The sequence below is a fragment of the Pteronotus mesoamericanus genome, unplaced genomic scaffold, assembly GCF_021234165.1.
Source record: "Pteronotus mesoamericanus isolate MK-2021 breed Mesoamerican mustached bat unplaced genomic scaffold, CSHL_Meso_final contig_50, whole genome shotgun sequence".
Taxonomy (NCBI): domain Eukaryota; kingdom Metazoa; phylum Chordata; class Mammalia; order Chiroptera; family Mormoopidae; genus Pteronotus; species Pteronotus mesoamericanus.
Genome location: NW_026555186.1, coordinates 32,529,321 through 32,549,445, shown reverse-complemented (window position 1 = coordinate 32,549,445; position 20,125 = coordinate 32,529,321). Strand labels below are relative to the sequence as shown.

The window sequence follows — 20,125 nt, the reverse complement described above, 5'->3', positions numbered from 1 at the left end:
TTGTGAGAGGCTGCATTTGGCTTCAGTGATGTTTTTTTCAAGACTCAACAGGTTTGTCCATTTCATGTTGGATGATTTACTAGAGCACCTGCCTACACCACGTTGAGAGTTCAGCAGTTTTTGACCAAAAATGTCATGACCTCCATGCCCCACCCTCCCTAGTCACCCAGTCTTATGTGGAGTGACTTTTTTTTGTTTCCCCAGTGAAAAAAGTCCTTAAAGGGAACTGTTATGCCCATGTAGAAGAGATGAAACACAAAAGGGCAGGAGCACTAAAAAACATCAAAATAGACAAGTTCAAAACTGTTTTGACCAGTGAAGAATATGTCTTGATAGTTGTGTTGCATCAAATGGAGAGTACTTTGAAGGTGACTGAAGTTTAAACATGTAAGAATCAATAAACACATTTTTATTAAAAAAATTCCCATGTTTTGGGTCCCCCCTTGTGTATTACAGTTAAATAATCAAGTAAAATCTTTCTATTGCATATTGATATATAGAATATTTTATGAAACCACTTTATTACTTTCAGGTATATAGAGAATGTTATTTTAGTCACCAGTGCCCATATAATATACAGACATACCTTGTTTATTGTGCTTCACTTTATTGTGCTTTGCAGACACTGTGTTTTTTACAAATCGAAGGTTTGTGGCAACTCTATATTGAACAAGACCACTAACACCACTTTTCCAACAACATCTGTTTACCTCATGTCTCTGTCACATTTTGGTAATTCTCACAGTATTTCAGACTTTTTCATTATTATGTTTGTGATGGTAATCTGTGATCAGTAGTGATCTTTGATGTTATTATAACTGTTTTGGGGCACCATGCACTGCATCAACATATGATAGTAAACTTAATTGATAAATGTTGTGTATGTTCTGACTGCTCTATCAATTGTCCATGCCTGTCTTTCTCCCTCTCTTGGCCTCCCTATTCCCTGAGACACAACAATATTGAAATCAGGCCAATTAATAACCCTACAATGACTTCTAATTGTTCACATGAAAAGACTCACACATTTTTTATTTTAAATTCAACACTAGAAACAATTAAGGATAGTGAAGAAGGTATGCCACAAGCCAAGATAAGCCAAAAGCTAGGCCTTTTGTGCCAAATGGCGAAGTAGTGAATACAAAGGAAAAGTTCTTGAAGGAAATTAAAAGTGCTACTACAATGAATACATGAAACATAAAAGGTGAAGAAGTTGTAGTGATATGGATAGGAGATCACCAGCCACAACATCCTCTTGAACTGAAACCTGGTTCAGAGCAAGACCCTAACTGCTCTTCCATTCTGTGAAGGCTGATAAAGGTGAGGAAGCTTCAGGAGAAAAGTTTGAAGCTGGCAGAGGTTGGTTCATGAGGGTAAGAAGCTGTCTCCATAACATAAAAGTTTCAGGTGGAGCGGCAAGTGCTGATGTAGAAGTTGTAGCAAGTTATCCAGAAGATCTAGCTAAAATAATTACTGAAAGTGGCTACTAAACAACAGATTTTCAGTGTAGATGTACAGCCTTATATTGGAAGAAGAGACCACATAGGATTCTCAGAGCTGGAGAGAAGTCAATGCCTGGCTTCAAAGATTTAAAGGACAGGCTGACACTCTTGTTAGGAGCTAATGTAGCTGATTAGTTTAATTTGAAGCCATTTTTTATTTCCACTCTGAAAATACTAAAGCCCTTAAGAATTATGCCTGTGCTCTGTAAATGGAACAGCAAAGGTTGGATGACCGCACATCTGTTTACAACATGGTTTAGTGAATTATTTTAAGCCCACTGTTGAGACATACTGCTCAGAAAAAAAGATTCCTTTCAAAATATTACTGCTTATTGTCAATGTACCTGGTCACCCAAAAGCTCTAATGGAGATGTGCAATGAGGCTAATGTTGCTTTCATGCCTGCTAACACATTCATTCTGTAGCCCATGGATCAAGGAGTAATTTTATAAAGCAATAGCTGCCATGGATTGTGATTCCTGTGACGGATCTGGGCAAGGTAAATTGAACACCTTCTGGAAAGTATTCACCATTCTAGATGTCATTAAGAACATTTGTAATTTTGGGGAAGAAGTCAAAATACCAATATTAACAGCAGTTTGGAAGAAGTTGATTCCAACCATCATGGACGACTTTGAGGGGTTCAGGACTTCATTGGAGGAAGCAACTGCAGATGTGATGAAAATAGCTAGAGAACTAGATTTCACAATAGAGCCTAAAGATGAGACTGAACTGCTGCAATTTCATGAAAATACTTTAATGGATAAGGAGTTACTTCTTATGGATGAACAAAGAAAGTTCCTTGAGATGGAATCTACTTCTGGTGAAGATACTGTGAAGATGTTGAAATGGCAACAAAGAATGTAGAATATTACATAAATTTATTTGATAAAGCAACGACAGGGTTTGAGAGGATTGACTCCAATTTTGAAAGGAGGTCTACTGTCAGTAAAAAGCTATCAAACAGCATTGCATGCTACAGAGAAATCAGTTATGAAAAGAAGATTCAGTCAATGTGGCAAACTTCACTGTTGTCTTATTTTAAGAAATCCCCACAGCTGCCCCAGCCTTTAATAATCATCCTGATCCATCAGCAGCTGTCAACATTGAGGCAAGGCCCTGAACCAGAAAAAAAAGAGTATGGCCCTAGGTGGTAGGGCTCAGGGCTTTGAGCACTGGCCTGTGAACCAAAGGGTCACTCGTTTGATTCCCAGTCAGGGCACATGCCTGGGTTCCGGGCCAGATCTCTAGTAGTGGATGTGCGAGAGGCAACCACACATTGATGTTTCTCTCCCTCTATCTCCCTCCATTTCCTTCTCTCTAAAAATAAATACATAAAATATTTTTTAAAAGATTATGACTCACTGAAGGTTCCGATGATGGTTAGAATTTTTTAGCAATAAATTATTTTAAAATTAAAGTATGTACAATTTTTAGGCATAATGCTATTGCACACTTAACAGATTATAGTCTAGTATAAACATACATTTTATATGTTCTGGGAAACCAAAAATTCACGTGACTCACTTTATTACGGTGGTCTGGAATCAAACCAGCAATATCTTTGAGGTTTGCCTGTAGACGTTTCATGCTATTATTCTTTCCTTAAAAACTCCTTTTCTTCCTGCTTACACTATTTCCCTTAATACCTAGCTTAAGTGCCATTTCCTTTGTCAGTTAAAGCCCCTTTGCACAAGAGTCTCTTACAATAGTTTCTTCTTATTCTGAATTTTTGATGTTTATATTGTCTGCACTCCCATTATATGATACTTTTTTTATTACTGATCTGATCTTATTTTTAATTACATATTTTGTCCCATTAACAAGTCTGAAAATTACCTGAGGGTAAAATTTGTATCTTCATTTTATTTTTGAATAAGACCTAGAAAATAACAAACTGGAGCTTACTAACTGCTGATGGTGATGAGCATAAATGTTTATTTGCAGAGTTTCTCAGAATGTTAAAAAATAGTTTTTGTTTTCGGTATTAGATATTTAGAATTGTTTATGCTGCTAGTTTGTTTAACTCCTTCTTGGTATCTAGATGCATTCCCTGACCATATTGCCACAAATTTTGCATTAGTGGGTCCTAAATTAATGACTTTTCATTGATTCTCAGTACTTTACACAAAATAGATGCAGAGTTCTGGGTCCTTGTGTCTGTAGGTGTGTTCTCAAGCGTTTCTTTCCTGTTCTGCCTATGCCCTATGGAACACAGAGCCACTGCTGGAATTTGTTATAAGGAAAAACTCTTCCAGAATTGCTCTGGGGAAAGTGGAAAATGGATTATAAGCACTAGCCTCATTTAATGTTACATATTAATGTGGGTACTTTAAATATGACAATCATGAGGTAGGCCCAACTAAAGACATCACCAAAAGTATTATAGCTAGATGAGCATAGGAATTTGGCTGTGGTTAAGGAAGTGGAACAAGGGGAAACATTAAACAAGAAGGTACAAAAAGTAGTAGAGAATGTAATATGAGTGAGAAAGGAAAGTAGATGTAAAGCAGAGTAAATCTAAATGACAAAATGGCATGTGCAAAGACTAGAAAAGAGATTAACTAGAAGAATTAAGAAAAATAAGAGTGGTAATGTCAATAAGTTCTGAATTCTGGTAAGTTATTTTCTGTGCTTAGTAATCAGAGAAAAACAGAATGCTTTTAAGCATTTTCCACTCATCTTATTTTCTTGGGGTATGTAATTTACATTATTTGTAAAGAAGATATTTTCTTAATTATAGTATATTACAATAATTTATTATTAGACTAAACTATTACTGTTCATCTGTCCTTGAAAATGTTACATGTAGATTATAATTTACTGTAAGCTTGGTGAAGATACAAACTTGTGACTAAAATTTAAAATACTTTTTTCCTGATTATAGAAAATTTACAAAATCCAGAACAATGTAGAGAAAAAAGTAAGAACCTCCATTATGCATTTCCATCATCTTTTAAACAATATTTTTAAAGAGCAGTTTTATGTTCATAGCAAAATTAAGCAGAACAGATACTACCCATATACTCCATGCCCCTACATGTGCATAGGCTCCTCCATTGTCCACACCCCATGCCACAGTGGTATACTAACTGCAATTGATGAACCTACATTAACACATTATTGTCACTCAAAGTCCATTGTTACACTCGTGTTTCCTCTTTGGTTGTACATTCTATAGGTTTAGATAAATGTATAATGACATGTATTTACCATCCTAGTATCATACAGAGTATTTTTACTGCCCTAAAAAGCCTCTGTGCTCTACCCATTCATCCTTCTCAGTCTACCCCTACTCCTGCAAACCACTGGTCCTTTAATGTCTTCATAATTTTTCTTTTTCCAAATGTCATGTAGTTAGAATCATGGTTTTTTTTCAGATTGGCTTCTTTCACTTAGTAATATTCATTTAAGGATCTTCCATGTCTTTTCATGGGTTTACAGCTCTTCTTTTTCATGCTGAATAATACTCCATTGTCTGGATATACCACAGCTTGTTTATCCATTCACCTTTTTAAGGACATCTTGGTGCTTTTAAGTTTTGGCAATTATGGATGAAGTTGTTGTAAACATTCACATGTAGAGTTTTATGCGGACATAAGTTTTCAATTCCTTCGGTAAATACCAAGAAACATGATTTCTGGATTGCATGGTAAGAGTATGTTTAGGTTGGTAAGAATACTGCCAAACTGTCTTCCAAAGTGACTGTACCATTTTTCATTCCCACCTGCAATAAAATGAGAGTCCCTGTTGCTTTACATCAGAATTTGGTATGGTTAATTTTTGTTACAATTATCTTTTAACATTTTATTCTATATACTTCCATTATTTTATGTAACATACATGCAAATAGTATACTATAATTTAATGAGTTCCATAATCTTGAACATATAGGCTATTACTACTTATTTGCTCTCAGTAAAACTGAGTCATGAAAATCCTTATATAAATCTCTTTTTATAACATTTTTTTTTAGTATATAAATTCCAGAGGTAGGGTTGTACTATCAAAAGCGTGTGTGTGTGTGTGTGTGTGTGTGTATGTAAACTTTCAAAATTATTATTTAAGATTACTTTTTATTTAGCTAAAATTATTCCTTTGGGTCCTGACCGGTGCTGCTCAGTTGATTGGGCATCATGTGGCAAAGTGATTCCCAGTCAGGGCACATGCCTGGGTGAGGCAACTGATCAATGTTTCTCTCTCTCCCTTCCCCTTTCTCTAAAAATAAATAAATAGAATCTTTTAAAAAATTATCCCTTAGGAAATAATTTGCAAAGATGATTTTCTCTCCTGCCTTTAAATTTTCATATGTAAAAATATTGGGATCTTGAATTAATATAAAGGTTAACAAGACTCATTTCAAATGGACATGCCAAGAACCTCCTATAGAAATATTTAATATCTTTTGACTGAGTTTATTAAACTCTATGCTATACTTGCCTATTTTCTGGTAGAAGTGCTGTTATGCAATTAAGTCAAGGAAAGAACATTTAAGTAAAAAACTGATTAAAGATCATTGAAATTGAATAATTAGATGTGAAATTAATTGTTCATGAGCTAAAACATAAATTTAACATGGTTAATTCTAAAAGTAAAAATTAAGCTTTACCATTACACTTAATTTTCTTCCTTTTTTTTAAAAAGAGGATAATTAGGCTGGATAAAGCCTCACAGCATAATCATTTTTAAGCTACTTAAGAATATTTAGTTAGAGTCATTGTGCTTTTGTTATTCATATTTGAATGCATGAAGAAATATTAATTCTATTATAAAACTGATAGAAAATTTATTTGAAAAATGTTTTTTGGGTAACTACTGTATTACTTCTAATTTTAGTCTGGATCTATCAGGTAATGGGGAATTGATGCATTGTGTCTCGATCTGCATTTAACTTTTAGGAAATTTATATCAATGATAATTATATCTTAGTTAAATCTTGATGCCCACTGTGTTGCTAGCACAAAGAGGTGCTCATTTTCTCAATTTTTGAAAAAATAACTCATTACCATTTATAACATTATTCCCTCAGGTAGGGAAAGTTATTTTGCATTGGCTGTAAGTTTAACTACAAGTATCCTTTGATTTGTAAAGTAACTCTTCTAGGACTTTTGGGCATCAGTTGAATTTTTAAGTGAACAACTTTTCCCTCCACTTTTCTCGTTCTAAAATTTAGAGGTATAACCAGCTAGAAAATTGTGCACTCTCCAGAATGTTGCAGCATCAAAATGCTTAATATGAAAATGTAATAACAAAATATTTTTCTTTCATTGGCTTTGCTTAGTATTTCACATTGCTCTTTTTGTAGAGGTATCAATTGATACAACTTTAGTAATTTGACCAAGTCATTTACCATTCTGAAAGTTATTATTTATTTTTTAAGTTTTTCATTTACTTTTTTTTAATTTTTATTTTTTATGATTTTTATTTTTTATTTATTTTTTCAGATACATTTGTCTCTGCCTACCCCCCACCACTTTCTCTTGCCCCCTCCCTCCTTCCCTCCCTCAGCTCTTCCCCTTTGGTTTTGTCCATGAGTCCTTGCTATATGTTCCTTGACTTTTAAAAACAGTACAAAACTGTACAGGGTGGGGCAAAAGTAGGCTCACAGTTCATATTGAAAATAATAGGAATAAACTCTCCTTTGCACACTCAAAACTGTAAACCTACTTTTGCCTCACACCATACATTGTATGTGCTGAAATCAACCCACTCCAGAAAAACTGAAAAACCAGCATTTCTACTGAAAGTTATTTGAATACCCAGTTTTGCTGTTTTTGGTACTTATCTTTACTTAAAGGTGCTTTCAGTCCCAATTAATCTGGCTATACTTGTTTATTGTTAAATGCTTGGTTTGGGTCCTTAAAATCACCCACCATTAGTAGGGTAAGTATACTTTTCCTCTAGAGTTAGTTCAGCCCTACCTCTGAAGTATAACCCATGAGGTGTCTACTGAATGTTCTTGGTGTTCATTGAGGTCTTTCCCAGCCCAGTGTGGGCAACGGTTCTTTGTCTTGTCTGATGGAGTTTCACCCTGTTCATCTGCAAAGGTCGTTGGAGGGTTGTTTGGTGTTTTTATTTTCCTGTGTAGCTTTCTCCTATCTGATACTCTACGCACAAATTCCAGTTGCCTTAACCTCCCCCAAATTTTGTCTCTTGATGTCCTCAACTCAAAAGACCAGTGTGCTATATTTAGGTTTTTCCCTCCCTGTGCATTGTTTTCCAGAATGTGCAGAAAGCTAGAATGATGATAGACTCAATTTAGTTTGTTCCTCCTTTCTCAGGTATTATAGGCCTGCCATGCCTGCTGCCCCGCATATAAAACAATTGTTTCATGTATTACATTCAGTTTTCTAGTTGCTTATAGTCAGAGGGAAAGTTCAGTCCCACTTGATCCTTCACTTCTGTCATTAAGTGGAGGTATTGTGTCTGATACTAATTTTTTTTAATTCTTACCCAAGGATATGTACATTGATTTTAGAGACTGAAGGAGGAAGGGAGGAAAGGAGGTGGGGGAGAGGGAGAGAGAAAGAGAGAGAAACATTGATGTGTTAGAGAGAAACATTGATCGGTTGCCTCCAATACACATGTCAACCAGGGATCAAACCCTCTACCTAGGTATGTGCCCTGATGGGAATTATACTTGCAATCCTTTGGTATATAGGATGACGCTTCAACCAGCTTAGTTACCCAGCCAGGGCTGGTGTTAATTTTGATGTTAAAACATTAAAATATATTATAGAACCTTGAAGGAAGACCTTCAACGTTATTCAACAAATATTACGAAGCTACTAGGGTTCTGGGTGGATATAATGGAAAATCTACTCTCTGGTAAGGATAATACAAACAGATAGAAAGTAAAGACCATGACTTAAGCTGTGTATATCAAGGTTTCATAGGCAAATGGGGGCCTGAATATCAAGTATAGTCTTCACAGTGGATTGAAGTGAAGTAAGTAGAATATCAAGTATAGCTAGTACTGTATTTCTAGTATATACAGCTTGGCTAGAAGATTAGATGGAAAATTTTACTAAATTCTATGAATAACCGAATTTCTACAAACTCTTGATTAGTTTTTCATTCATTCTCATTTTTATATTTTAACCCTTTTTAATTCCCCAAAATTGATTGTAGTTATTTCAATTATTAATTTGCCTGTCTGTATAAGGCAATTGTTTCTTTTTCTAAGCACACCAAATCATTTAAGTCAAATCCATAACCCTAGCATTACTTATCTATAATATAGGACATCAATAAGACATCAGCAAAGTAGTATTTTTTATGACCCACTATTTATTTGTGTTAAAAATTTTTCATTCCTTTGCCTGTTTTAACTGATGCAGTTGTACCTACCCTAGAACCTTTAATTCCCCCTACTGTATGTATAGCAGGTATCTGTTTCTCTAAAACTTATATTGAAACTTTATTAAAAAAATAAATGTTTTAAGTGTGTTTAAAACAAAGACTCTGTATTAGTATTATTTCATGGTTGCATAGATACAGTTCTGATACTATAAATCTGATTTTTAGCTTCACTATTCATGATGAAGCACTATAAAAAGATAATGTTAGAAATAGATTTCTAATTTTTCACACCTCCTTAGCACCAAGTTATAAGCTCTGTTGAAAATTTGATCAGGCTGATCTAGTTTCACTACTAATAACTACTTAGAGTCTCATGAGCAGCCTCTCAGGGGCTGCCAAATCTCCTTGCTACTTGTTAGCTAGCTGTGATCCAGCCAACTATTGGCATTTTATCACTGAGGAGTCACATTTGGCACTGAACTGTGTTGTTTGTTGACAATGGAGTTATACAGTGGCACAGGAATAAGATTTCTTTTTTAGATCCAACATGACTCTTAAAGACCTGAGGCTTCTCTGGTCACTGACATTGGAATTTCAGGACAAAAGATGGGGAATGGATTTTGGATGCAGGATTTGAATGCATGCTACTTACCAGTGCTAAATGGCTACAGCTAGAAGGATTTTCTTTAAAAAAAAAACCCTCTTCAGCTCTCACCATCTTTTTATTGTTTCTTTACCAACCATTTATAAGGAAATAACGATGAGAAAATGAGTTGTATCTTTTGAGGATTGTTTTGTTAAAAATGACTGAAACAATAAAAATTTACCCCTCACAACTAAATGGACTAGCATATTTTTTTCTTAAATCACCCTTTATATATAGGAATTAAGAATCATTGTGAAGGAATTGCTTTGATACCATTCGTGTTAAACAGTATAGTTTTGCTTTTTTTGTTTGTTTTCCGAGAGGCCACATCTTAAGGATACTAAGAGGATGTTAATGCTAAAATAGGTTTTCTAAAGGGGATATCTTATACTTTCCCTTTGAATGCCTGGATTGAGAGAAACTAAAGATTCTGTAAGTATCTTATGCTTGATCCAAGAGAGCCAATCATTAAAAAATATATGCTGGGGCCCTGGCTGGTGTGCCTTAGTTGTGGAGCATTGTCCTGTAAACCAAAAGGTTGTGGGTTCGATTCCGGGTCAGGGCACTTACCTAGGGTGCGGGTTTGGTCCCTTGATTGGAGCACATACATGAAGCAACCAAATAATTGTGTTAACGTTCCTCTCCCCCTCTTCCTTCCTTCCCCTTTCTCTAAAAATCTATAAGCTGTCTTCAGGTGAGGACTAAAACAATGTATTGGGCACTTACTGTTTTAGGTGCTACAGATACAAACAAGAAAGATAAGGTGCATTAGAGTTGTTTAATTTCAAGGGAAATTAGGAACAGCTGTTTTTGAAGTTATCCTATCCAACCTTCCTTCTGCTTTTGCCAGATATAGTGACTTAACAAAAAATTTTAAAATTACAAATGAGGATCCATTATTTGGAAGGCTTTATATTTGTATAAAAGAATCTTTTTTTTCTTTGGTAAATATAAGAATATGGCAAAATGTTAACAAAGTCAGTTTTCATCACTCAAGTTTAGGATGGATGTATGTTTTCTTACATGAAATGGCTGTTTTCTCTTGTTTTCCAGTTTCAACATTAAATCTTTTTGTAATATTAAAAAGATAGCTTGTCTCCTTGACACAGATAATAGATTGGCAGTTGCCAGAGGTGGCAGAGTGAGGAAATGGGTGAAGGGGTGAAAAGTTACAAACTTCCAGTTATAAAATAAATAAGTTACGGGGATGTAATGCACAGCATGGTGACTATAGTTAATCATACTTTATTGCATATATTAAAATTGCTAAGAGAGTAGATCTTAAAAGATCTCATCACAAGAATAAAAATTCTGTAAGTACATATGGTGGTGGATGTCAACTAGACTAATTGAGGTGATCATGTCACAATATATAACAATATCAAATCATTGTGTTGCATGCCTGAAACTAATAAAATGTATGTCAATTCTACCTCAATTAAAAAAAATATAGCTTATAAAAGATAGGTTCTTTAGAAGGTCATAAACAGCCCCAAGTGTGAAAAGTAAATGCAGGCTATTATGGTGAGGCTGACAGACGTAGCCATTTATTGGTAGTGACTTGTCATTGTATAGACATTTACCAAATGATATATATGCATAGTTTATAACTCTACCTCACAGGAATATTGTGAGCTATAATTACATGGGATCCACAAGTGGCACACATTATAATACATATTCTTAAAAAGTTTTATAAATATTGAATCATGTTATTAAAACTATCAGTGTAATGTAAAGGAAACTTGACGAATCCTGTTTGTTTATAAGACTACTTAAACCGTTCTATAAATTCAGATTTTAAAAGTTGATTTTTATTAGCTGATTCTTATGAAATAAGGATTTGTTTCATATAGATATATTATATACACATAAATAGATATTGACATATAAGATATATGTATGTAGAAAGAGTGTTAGGAATTAGCTCTGAATTATAGGCACTATTTAACTTTTATTTATCTGTATCTTTGGAAACTTGTATGCAAATTAACAATACTTTCTTAGAAATCTTCTAGTTTTATGTCATGCCCATAGTTCCTTATTTTCTACCATTTCATTCACAGAAGAAATTTAATCTCAAATCAGATAGTTAGATTATAGAACAAATTGAGTGAAGTAAGGTCTTTACCTTTTTCCCAGAATGGAAAGTACTTTCATTTACAAAAATAGTTGAGAATTTACAGTTATTAGACTCTCAAGTGACAGTATCTGTTGTAGATGTCTTATTAGTTCAATACTTAATCTATCCTAGTACTGTTAGATGACACCTGTTGGCAAGCGTATAATAGATTTCTTTCATGTGAATGGTAAAAATTTAAGATTTTTTCATTATATTTTGTTACTTTCATAAGGTAAATTTGAAATAACTTTAATTGGTGGTATGGTAATGATGTTTTCTCAGATTTTAAAGTTCAAAAATTAGGCAGAAAGAAATCACTTAAATGCTTATTGAATGAGTATAGGATATCTAAATTCTGAGTTATATTTTTAAACATGAAATTAACTAATGTAAAATATTTTACAGTAAAAGAGCAAGTTTTCTTCTTAATTATTTTTCATTGTTCCCCTTATTCTTTGATTAAAAGTCTATGTGCATTGAGCATTTCTACATTTTGGATAACTTTTTAGGCTAGATTTCCAGTAATGAAATTATTAGATTAAAATGTATGAACTTTTTTAAAAGTTCTTGATGTATATTTATTGCCAAATCGGTGTTGTAAAGAGTTATACCAATTTATTGCCATCAGCAGTGTTTGCATATCTATAGCTTTACATATTATGTATTTAAGTGAGAATTTAAATCCCATTGTTGCTTTAATATATATTTCTCAGATTTCTAGTTATGTTTAACATTTTCCACATTTTAAAATTAGTTGTGATATTTGTTATTTTCTCTGCCCATTTATCTGTAAGGCTTTAGAATTTTTCTTTTCATATTAGTTTTTCTGCATTTAAATATCAACAGTATCTTACTGACTTGCCCTCACCAGCACTGCCCCCCTCAAAAAAACCACAGAAAACCCTAATCAAGTTTAAGTCCTAACAAAGTGGGTAAAAAAGTTTGCAGCTAGTATATCAGAAGTTTAATTCTTTACATAGCTAAATATCTTAGGTTCTTATGTAGTGTGAGTGGCAAAGGTTAATCTTTTACTGGAGACACAAACCTACCATTATGATTGTTAAAGAGAGGACAATGCTGTAAGGAGAGCTGCCCTCAGTCTTCTGAAGGAGGCCCGGAAGTTTTGCCTCTGCTCTTCCTGGGCCTTCATCTGTTACTACTTCTTGTTGTCAGTGTTTATACCAGTTACATAGCCACCAAGTACTTTATCAAAAGTAGTTCAATTTCTTAAAAGATCCTCAAAAGGAAAAAGGAAATGTTAACTCAAAGGAATACACAGTTTAAATGCTTGTATATTCAATATTGGTCTTTAAATTTTTACTGTTCAGTGGAAATTGGATCCAAATAAAATGTTGTCATATATTTCGTGGTCTCATGTCACTGGGTAAGGGATGATGCTATGATTTATTTACCTCATAGGTAGACAAGTGTCACTCCCCTGGAATCATTAGTGTTCAAACAGTATCTTCTGTTGCAGGGCTTTCCCCCACAAACCTTCCAGAGATTCTTATTTTTGGCCCTAATGCCTTTCTTGCCAGGAGCTAACAGGAAATATACAGTGTTTGTATCTGAAACTTGAACAACTACTCCTCCGGCCTTAGTGGTTCCCCGGGAGTGGGAAAGGGGGTAGAAAGGAATGGCAGCTGTGTGAGGGACCGTAGCATTGGAATCAAGTAATATATTACTTGATGTGGGAGAACTAGTTGAAATTACAACAGTAGTGGTTACTATTATTGTGCTAGTACTTTCAACTATACTCAAGGAAAGTAGTATTCTTCCAGCTTTACAAATGAGGAAGCTGAGACTCAGACTGTGTTTCATTCAGAGTGAGCACAGGTACTGTACACAGGTGCAGAAGGCAAATTTAACTTTGGACATGGCCAATTTAAGCGAGAAATACCTTGTTAGACACTTTAAAGAGTAGTTTGGAGAAGCAGGTTTGGAGCTTGGTAGAGATGAAAGGGCTAGAGAAATAGGTTTGGAGAATCCTGTGCACACAGATTATTGTTGAAATATTGGAGGTTTGCTGGCGATGTATTATGGAGTCATCGTGGCAGGAGAGTTTAATTAATTGTTCACTCATGCAGTGTTCCCTGCCACTGCCTGGAAGCATTAGTTTTGTTCCAGGGAGGTTGCAGAGAATGGATATATAAGATGGTGTTATAGATAGATTTTCTCAGTCCTATCCTGCCTCATCACTCTGTTGGCAATGATGTGCTGCAGGAGATTGTAAGGGTAGGGGGACAGCCATACACTTTAGAAGATGCTTCAGAGTCTCTAGTTATGTAGTTTGAAACCCCTCTTCTCAATAATTCTGTGTCCCTTCCAGTACATTTTTTTTTGAGACTCACTGTCCTAGACCCATAGAGAAAGAACAGAGACTGTTGCTTTTAGTTTTCTACTGGTAAAAAGGTATCCTTTTTGTTACCTAAAGAATTGGGAAAAGCATAGAAGAAATATATAAGCCCCTTTAACCGTACCAGGGAGAGATTACAAGGAAGTGACGTAACTTTTAGGAATGTGTATTTCCAGGACACAGCAACAGTTGTGCTCTGGCTTTGGCTGTTTTCTTCCCGCAGGCTCACCACAGCTGCCTGTGTTTCACTCTCTGCCCCTCACTTCCAGCCTCCCTAAGCTTGGCGGAACGTCCCGATTGTTCAGCCTTTGAGTTAGACCAGGCAATCTTGCCCAGCCTGCACCACTGGTTTGGCTGTAGGCCCAAGATTTCACAAGCCACAAAGAATCACCTGAGGTTCTGTTCCTTCTGAGGTAGTCAGTAGGGTGACATTGCCTCTGGCAGACAATGATGAGGCTTCACAGTCTCCCTGGGAAAACTTGCAAATAATCTGCTTTTTCAAGATGAACTTTGCCATCATGGTCAGTGAATCATGTGATATAGTTGTCAGGGGTTAATGGAGGGATAGGGTGTGTGAGAATATGTGTGTTTGAAGAATGTGTAATAAGAATCACCAGTAAGGTTTTTTTGTTTGAAACTATAGGACTATTCAATTCTTCTGTCCCATATGATACACTTGGGGGATGCGCTACACCTCAACAGGGAGACACTGCTACCAAAAGGGGCATGTTATAATCCTCACATACGGTAGAAAAAGAGTTGGGAAGCACTGATCTAGGAAGTAGCAGTTTGATAGGCACCAGTGGCATACAGGGAGAAACCAAGGTGCTTGGCATCAAGGAGAGCAGAGGCCATCGTCCCTTTTCTAAACTCTATTTAAAAACCTATTTAAAACCTATTTGAAAAAATAATGAAAGAAAATGTCCTGAATTTGGTGAAGAAAATAGACATGCAAGTCCAGGGAAGCATTGAGAGTCCCAGACAAGATGGATTCAAACAGGCCCACTCCAAGACATATCATAATTAAAATGCCAAAGGTTAAAGATAAAGAAAGAATCTTAAAAGCAGCAAGAAAATAGCAGTTAGTTACCTACAAGGGAGTTCCCATAAGACTGTCAGCTGATTTCTCAAAAGATGCGTTGCGTTGCAGGCTAGAAGGGACTGACAAGAAATACTCAGTCATGAAAAGCAGAGATCTACAGCCAATATTGCTCTACTCAGCAAAGACATCATTTAGAATCAAAGGCAGATAAAGTGCTTCCCAGACAAGAAAAATCTAAAGGAGTTCATCATCACCAAACCGTTAGTATAGGAAATGTTAAAGGGAGTTATTTAAGAAAAAGACAATCAAAACTATGAACAATAAAAGGACAAAAAATATATATGTCTATCAACAATTGAACCTAAGAAACAAACTAAGCAAACAAGAAGAACAGAGACAGAATCATGGATATGAAGAGCATTTTGATGGTTGCCAGAGGGGAGGGGAGAGTGGGGGAATGGTTGAAGAGGCGTGTGTATTCAAAAATACAAACAGTAATTACAGAATAGCCATGGGGATCTATATAGTACAGTATAGGAAATGGAGTAGCCACAGAACTTATGCATGACCCATGGACATGAACAATGCTGGGGGGGATGGCCTGAGGGAGCGGGGGGTGCTGGGTGGACAGGGCAAAGGGGGAAAATCAGGACAACTGTAATAGCATATTCAGTAAATTATAATTAAAAAATAAGTTACATACACATACTGACAATAGCATGCTTTTCATTTATGAGCAACTCTCTTATGCTGCTTAATTCTCAGAGTAATTCTCATTTTAAGCGTTTGGCAGTTTTGGAATGGGGGAAGAAACAACTGCCCATCTAGTTGCTCATGGACAGAGCAACTAGATTTGTACAGGCTTTTTCTTTTTGTGACAAATGCATGATGTGTTTTCATGAAAATGAAGAAAATATTCATTTTTGTACATGCCATCAATCTTTAACAATCAAAAATTCACTTGGCAAGAGATGTGGTGCAGCTATTCAAAACTGTGGTTTTTGTTACATTGTTTTGTTTACTGTAAACCTGGCTCAATATTGGTAAATATAGTGTAGCAGAAATTGAACTGTTTTGAGTTATCTGGGCATTGGTCCAAGATATCATTAAAAATACTGCCTCAGACTAATTTGGGTTTATGAATAATATTTTGCTAACAGCTCAATGGAAATTGAGCCACATGGTGTAGCTTAAAAATTCTGAATCCACAAGATAATGAGAGTAGTATAAGTATATACTGCATACTTAATATTAGATATTTAAGTGATAAATTCATATGTAATTTTGGTTAACTTTTAACCTGCGAGCACCCAAATGCTTAATATGATCTGGTATCTTTGAAGTTCACTTAATAATGTGGTTTGTTGTTATCTGAATGCTTTATAAAGTAAAATATTATTGGTTCAGAAATCAAACCTAAAGAATAAGGAGAGGTTGCAGAACAGGTATTAATTAAAATGGACATTCAGCACCTGTTTTGGTACATGGATGTGCAAATAGCTAGGATTTACATTAACACTCACCAAAAAAATTAGAAAGACATGAAGCTGTTAGAAAGGTCCAATGACTTAATTCATTTATTTTCCTAATGAAAGATTAAAATTATAACTTTACATAGGTATAAGGATTATTAATATTTGGTTCTAAATTATTAATTATATTAGGTATAACAAAGGGAATGAGGTTATGGTAAGTGAGATGATCCAAGACACAATCTATATTTAGCTGTTTCTTGCCAATAAAGGATATATTTGTCTTTTTCTTTGCATGCTATTTTAATTAGTTTAAATTCATTCTGGACACATAATATATAAACTCCCACTGAAATGATATGGGAGAGTTGATTTTGTGTCACTACTAAGTGTGTAAAATATTTTTGTAATATGAAAGTGTGTGCATTATTTAAAGAATTAATTTCACATATGTCTCTTTTCAATAAATATCTTATTCATTTTCAGGTTAGCACTCTATGTATATGAATATCTGCTCCATGTAGGAGCTCAGAAATCGGCCCAAACATTTTTATCAGAGGTAAGTTTTATACATTTTCTTCATTGTATTTTAATATCTTATATAAGCAAATGAAAAATATACTGTAACAATTATTTGAAAGGAATTAATTCTTATATATTATATAATGAATACTCAGTTATCAATTTATATATTATAATCTTTGTAGATTATTATAAACAGTTTTAGTGTCCAAAATGTCATTTTCATACCAATAACTTCCTATTCAACAGGCTAGCCATTTTGCCCCTTAGAAATGGAAACTAATATTAGTCTTGGCAGAAAGAATCAAGAAAGTAAATTTGCTTTTAAAAAAAAAGACAAACATCATTTCTGTAATTGCAGCAATATCTGTTTTGATATTCACAATTTTGGAAAATATGTTTTTGTTTATTTTAATTTTGCAGAAATAATAGTGGATTGATGGCTAGATTTCAGTTAGTAAACTTTGGACAATATTAAGTTCTTGTTTCTCTATTTTTTTCCTTTACATTTTGTAAACCTTGAATTTGAGCTTTCTTGCAGTAATAGAAACATGAAGTTGAGAAATATTTTATTTAGTTTTATAATGTGCAGGCACAATATAAGCTTTACATATATTATATCTGATTCTTATCAGATTTACAAGGTAAAGAGTAGGTATTAATTTTGTTTTACTAATGAGAACAGGGATCGGAGGGTTTATATAACTGGCTCATGGTCGAATAGCTTAGAGCCAGAATTCAAACCTGGGTATATGTTAATTTTAAAGCTCTTGGTTTCCCCTTATCTGTGCTGTCCTGTGTGTTAGCCACCAGCTGCACATGCCTTTTTGAGCACTTAACATATGACTATTCCAATTAAGAAGAGCTATCAATGTGAAATACACGCTGGATTTTGAAGATTTAGTATGAACAGAAGAATATAAAGTATCAATAATTTAAAAATTTTGACCATATATTGAAATGGTAATATTTTAGATATATTGGGTAAAATAATACTTGTATTATTAAAATTTATTTTGCCCTTTTTTCTTTTTAAATGTGGAATTTGAAAGGTTTGCTCACAGCATAGAAGAAGTTAATTGTTTTACCATAGAAGGAATATATTCAGTGAAATAAAAATTTGATTTTAAAGTTAATTCAAATCAAAAGAGAAGTTTAGTGTATCTTTATCTTATTAAGTTATTAATTAGAAGACTTTGGCCTGTGACCTTTCTAATTCGCATTTACTGTAGTATGGCAGAGGAAATTATTGAGATCTCAAAAAGGATGTTCTTAATATTTGTACTATTAATCACTGCCGATATATATAGTATATTTAAAAGAAAATAAGCTGGCTATAAAGATTTTAAAATGTTATTTTAATGCAATTGAATACTTGATGAAACAACAAAGGGATTTCCTTTTTAATTTTATTTATTTAATTTTAGAGAGAGGGGAGAAAGAGAAACATTGATCTGTTGCCTCTCGCATGCCCCCATCTGGGGACGTGGCCCACAACCCACGCACATGCCCTGACTGGGATTTGAGCAGCCACCCTATCAGTTCCCAGGCTCGCACTCAATCCACTGAGCCACACCAGCCAGGGCAGGATTCTCTGACCTCTTTCCTTAGATTAAGGACAATTTTGAATTGGCTCAATTTGTTGAATCCTCAGGGTGACCCAAAACTCCATTTTTTTTTTTACCAACAGTGTAAGATATCATATACAGTGATTAAATAAACTTCATCCCAAAAGAAAATTGTTGGCTAACTTAGGTAAGGACGTTCAGATATTTGGACTCAAGTGGGTTATATGGATTTAGCAGATAACTAGATAGTCTACTGAGATGGACTTAGCTCAATGGAAAAGTGGATATACAAAATTTTAAGGACTATTTAGTAGAAATGAAATTAATTTCAGAAGAGATTTACACATTTTTGACAAGTATCTTCCATTATTGTATTTTCTGTGTCTGCATTTGGAGTACAAAACTGAGGATTTCTCTGAATTACTAATCTGTTTCAATTTCACAAGAGGAAATCAGTTAAGATGAAAACAAACTATTGCCACCAAGAAGAAACAGTATTTCTGGACTTTAGAGATGAGTGTATGTGATTCTCAGACCTATTCTTTACTTTCTAATTTGCCAAACTCTGAGTGGCACTGTGAAAATACTTTCTCATTATTTTAAATAACCAATATAGGGTTGGCTAAATATAAGGAATGGCTTGGCGTCCTTAACAAATAAAATTAAGAATTAGAGTATTGCAGAGGTTTAGATTTTTCCCCCTTCTTGAGATTTTTACATTGTTTGTATATTACCAGCCCTTATTTGTCATAAATTAGTCAATAAGTTAGCTGGAAATAGAAGCTTAAAAACATTTACCAGATTGTTTCTTCAGATTTAATTAGGAATGCTAAATTATTGAACACCATAGATTCAAATTCTGTTCCCTCTGTTTATCTTTCACCTATATGAAGAGAGAAAATAAATAATTTTCTAACAAGTTTCTTGAACTTTAATTTGGAAGCAATATAATGTAGTGGTAAAGAGTGTATTTTTTGGCACCAAACTTCTGTATTTGGATTATATTCTAGACATTGTTTACTTATTCAGGTTTCTTAATTATGAAAAGAAGATAATAATAACAGTTTGAAGTTGTGCTGAGGTTAAATGAGTTAGTACATATAAAGGGCTTTAAAGGGTCTGGCATGTAGGAAGTTTTCGAAGTGTTAATTTTAAAATTCTTGGCCAATCCTTTTCTATCTTGGGTATCTTCTTTCTTTAGAGCACAAGTATAAATGTATATCTTGTGTGTGAGTGTGTGTGTTAGAGTGTGTGTGTGTATGTGCGCGCGCGTGTACTCTAAGTGTCTGTTGTTTGAATGGCCCACATTCCTCCTCCCTTCTGGGGTTACCTTTTCTAACAATATGGCTCCAACTCTAATCCCAATATATTATGGGTTGTCTCAAGTCTTTAGTGTTTCTGGGCCTTCCTAGGAGGAGTAGGGCTTAGGGTTCTCTTGCTGTAATTTCTTGCTCCTACTAAATATTACTGGTACTTCCCCACTGCTTCTCTTATGGCTGATAACTTTTCTTTGCCTGAAGTTTTCTTTTTCACTTACAGCCTCAAAGCTCCACTAACTCATTGCTTTTGTGTATAAAAGATTGTTACTGAAAGC

At 34.5% G+C, this 20,125-nt stretch overlaps 1 protein-coding gene across 5 annotated transcripts in view; it reads left to right on the top strand.

Annotated features, from left to right (window-relative positions):
* The window catches only part of SSBP2 (single stranded DNA binding protein 2), a 236,039-nt gene that overhangs the window by 54,256 nt on the left and 161,658 nt on the right, over positions 1-20,125 (top strand). For all 5 annotated transcript variants that reach the window (XM_054578555.1, XM_054578553.1, XM_054578552.1 and 2 more), the window contains exon 2: positions 16,928-17,000. In XM_054578555.1, coding sequence (XP_054434530.1) covers positions 16,928-17,000 — 73 coding nt within the window. The remainder of the gene's footprint in view (positions 1-16,927; positions 17,001-20,125) is intronic.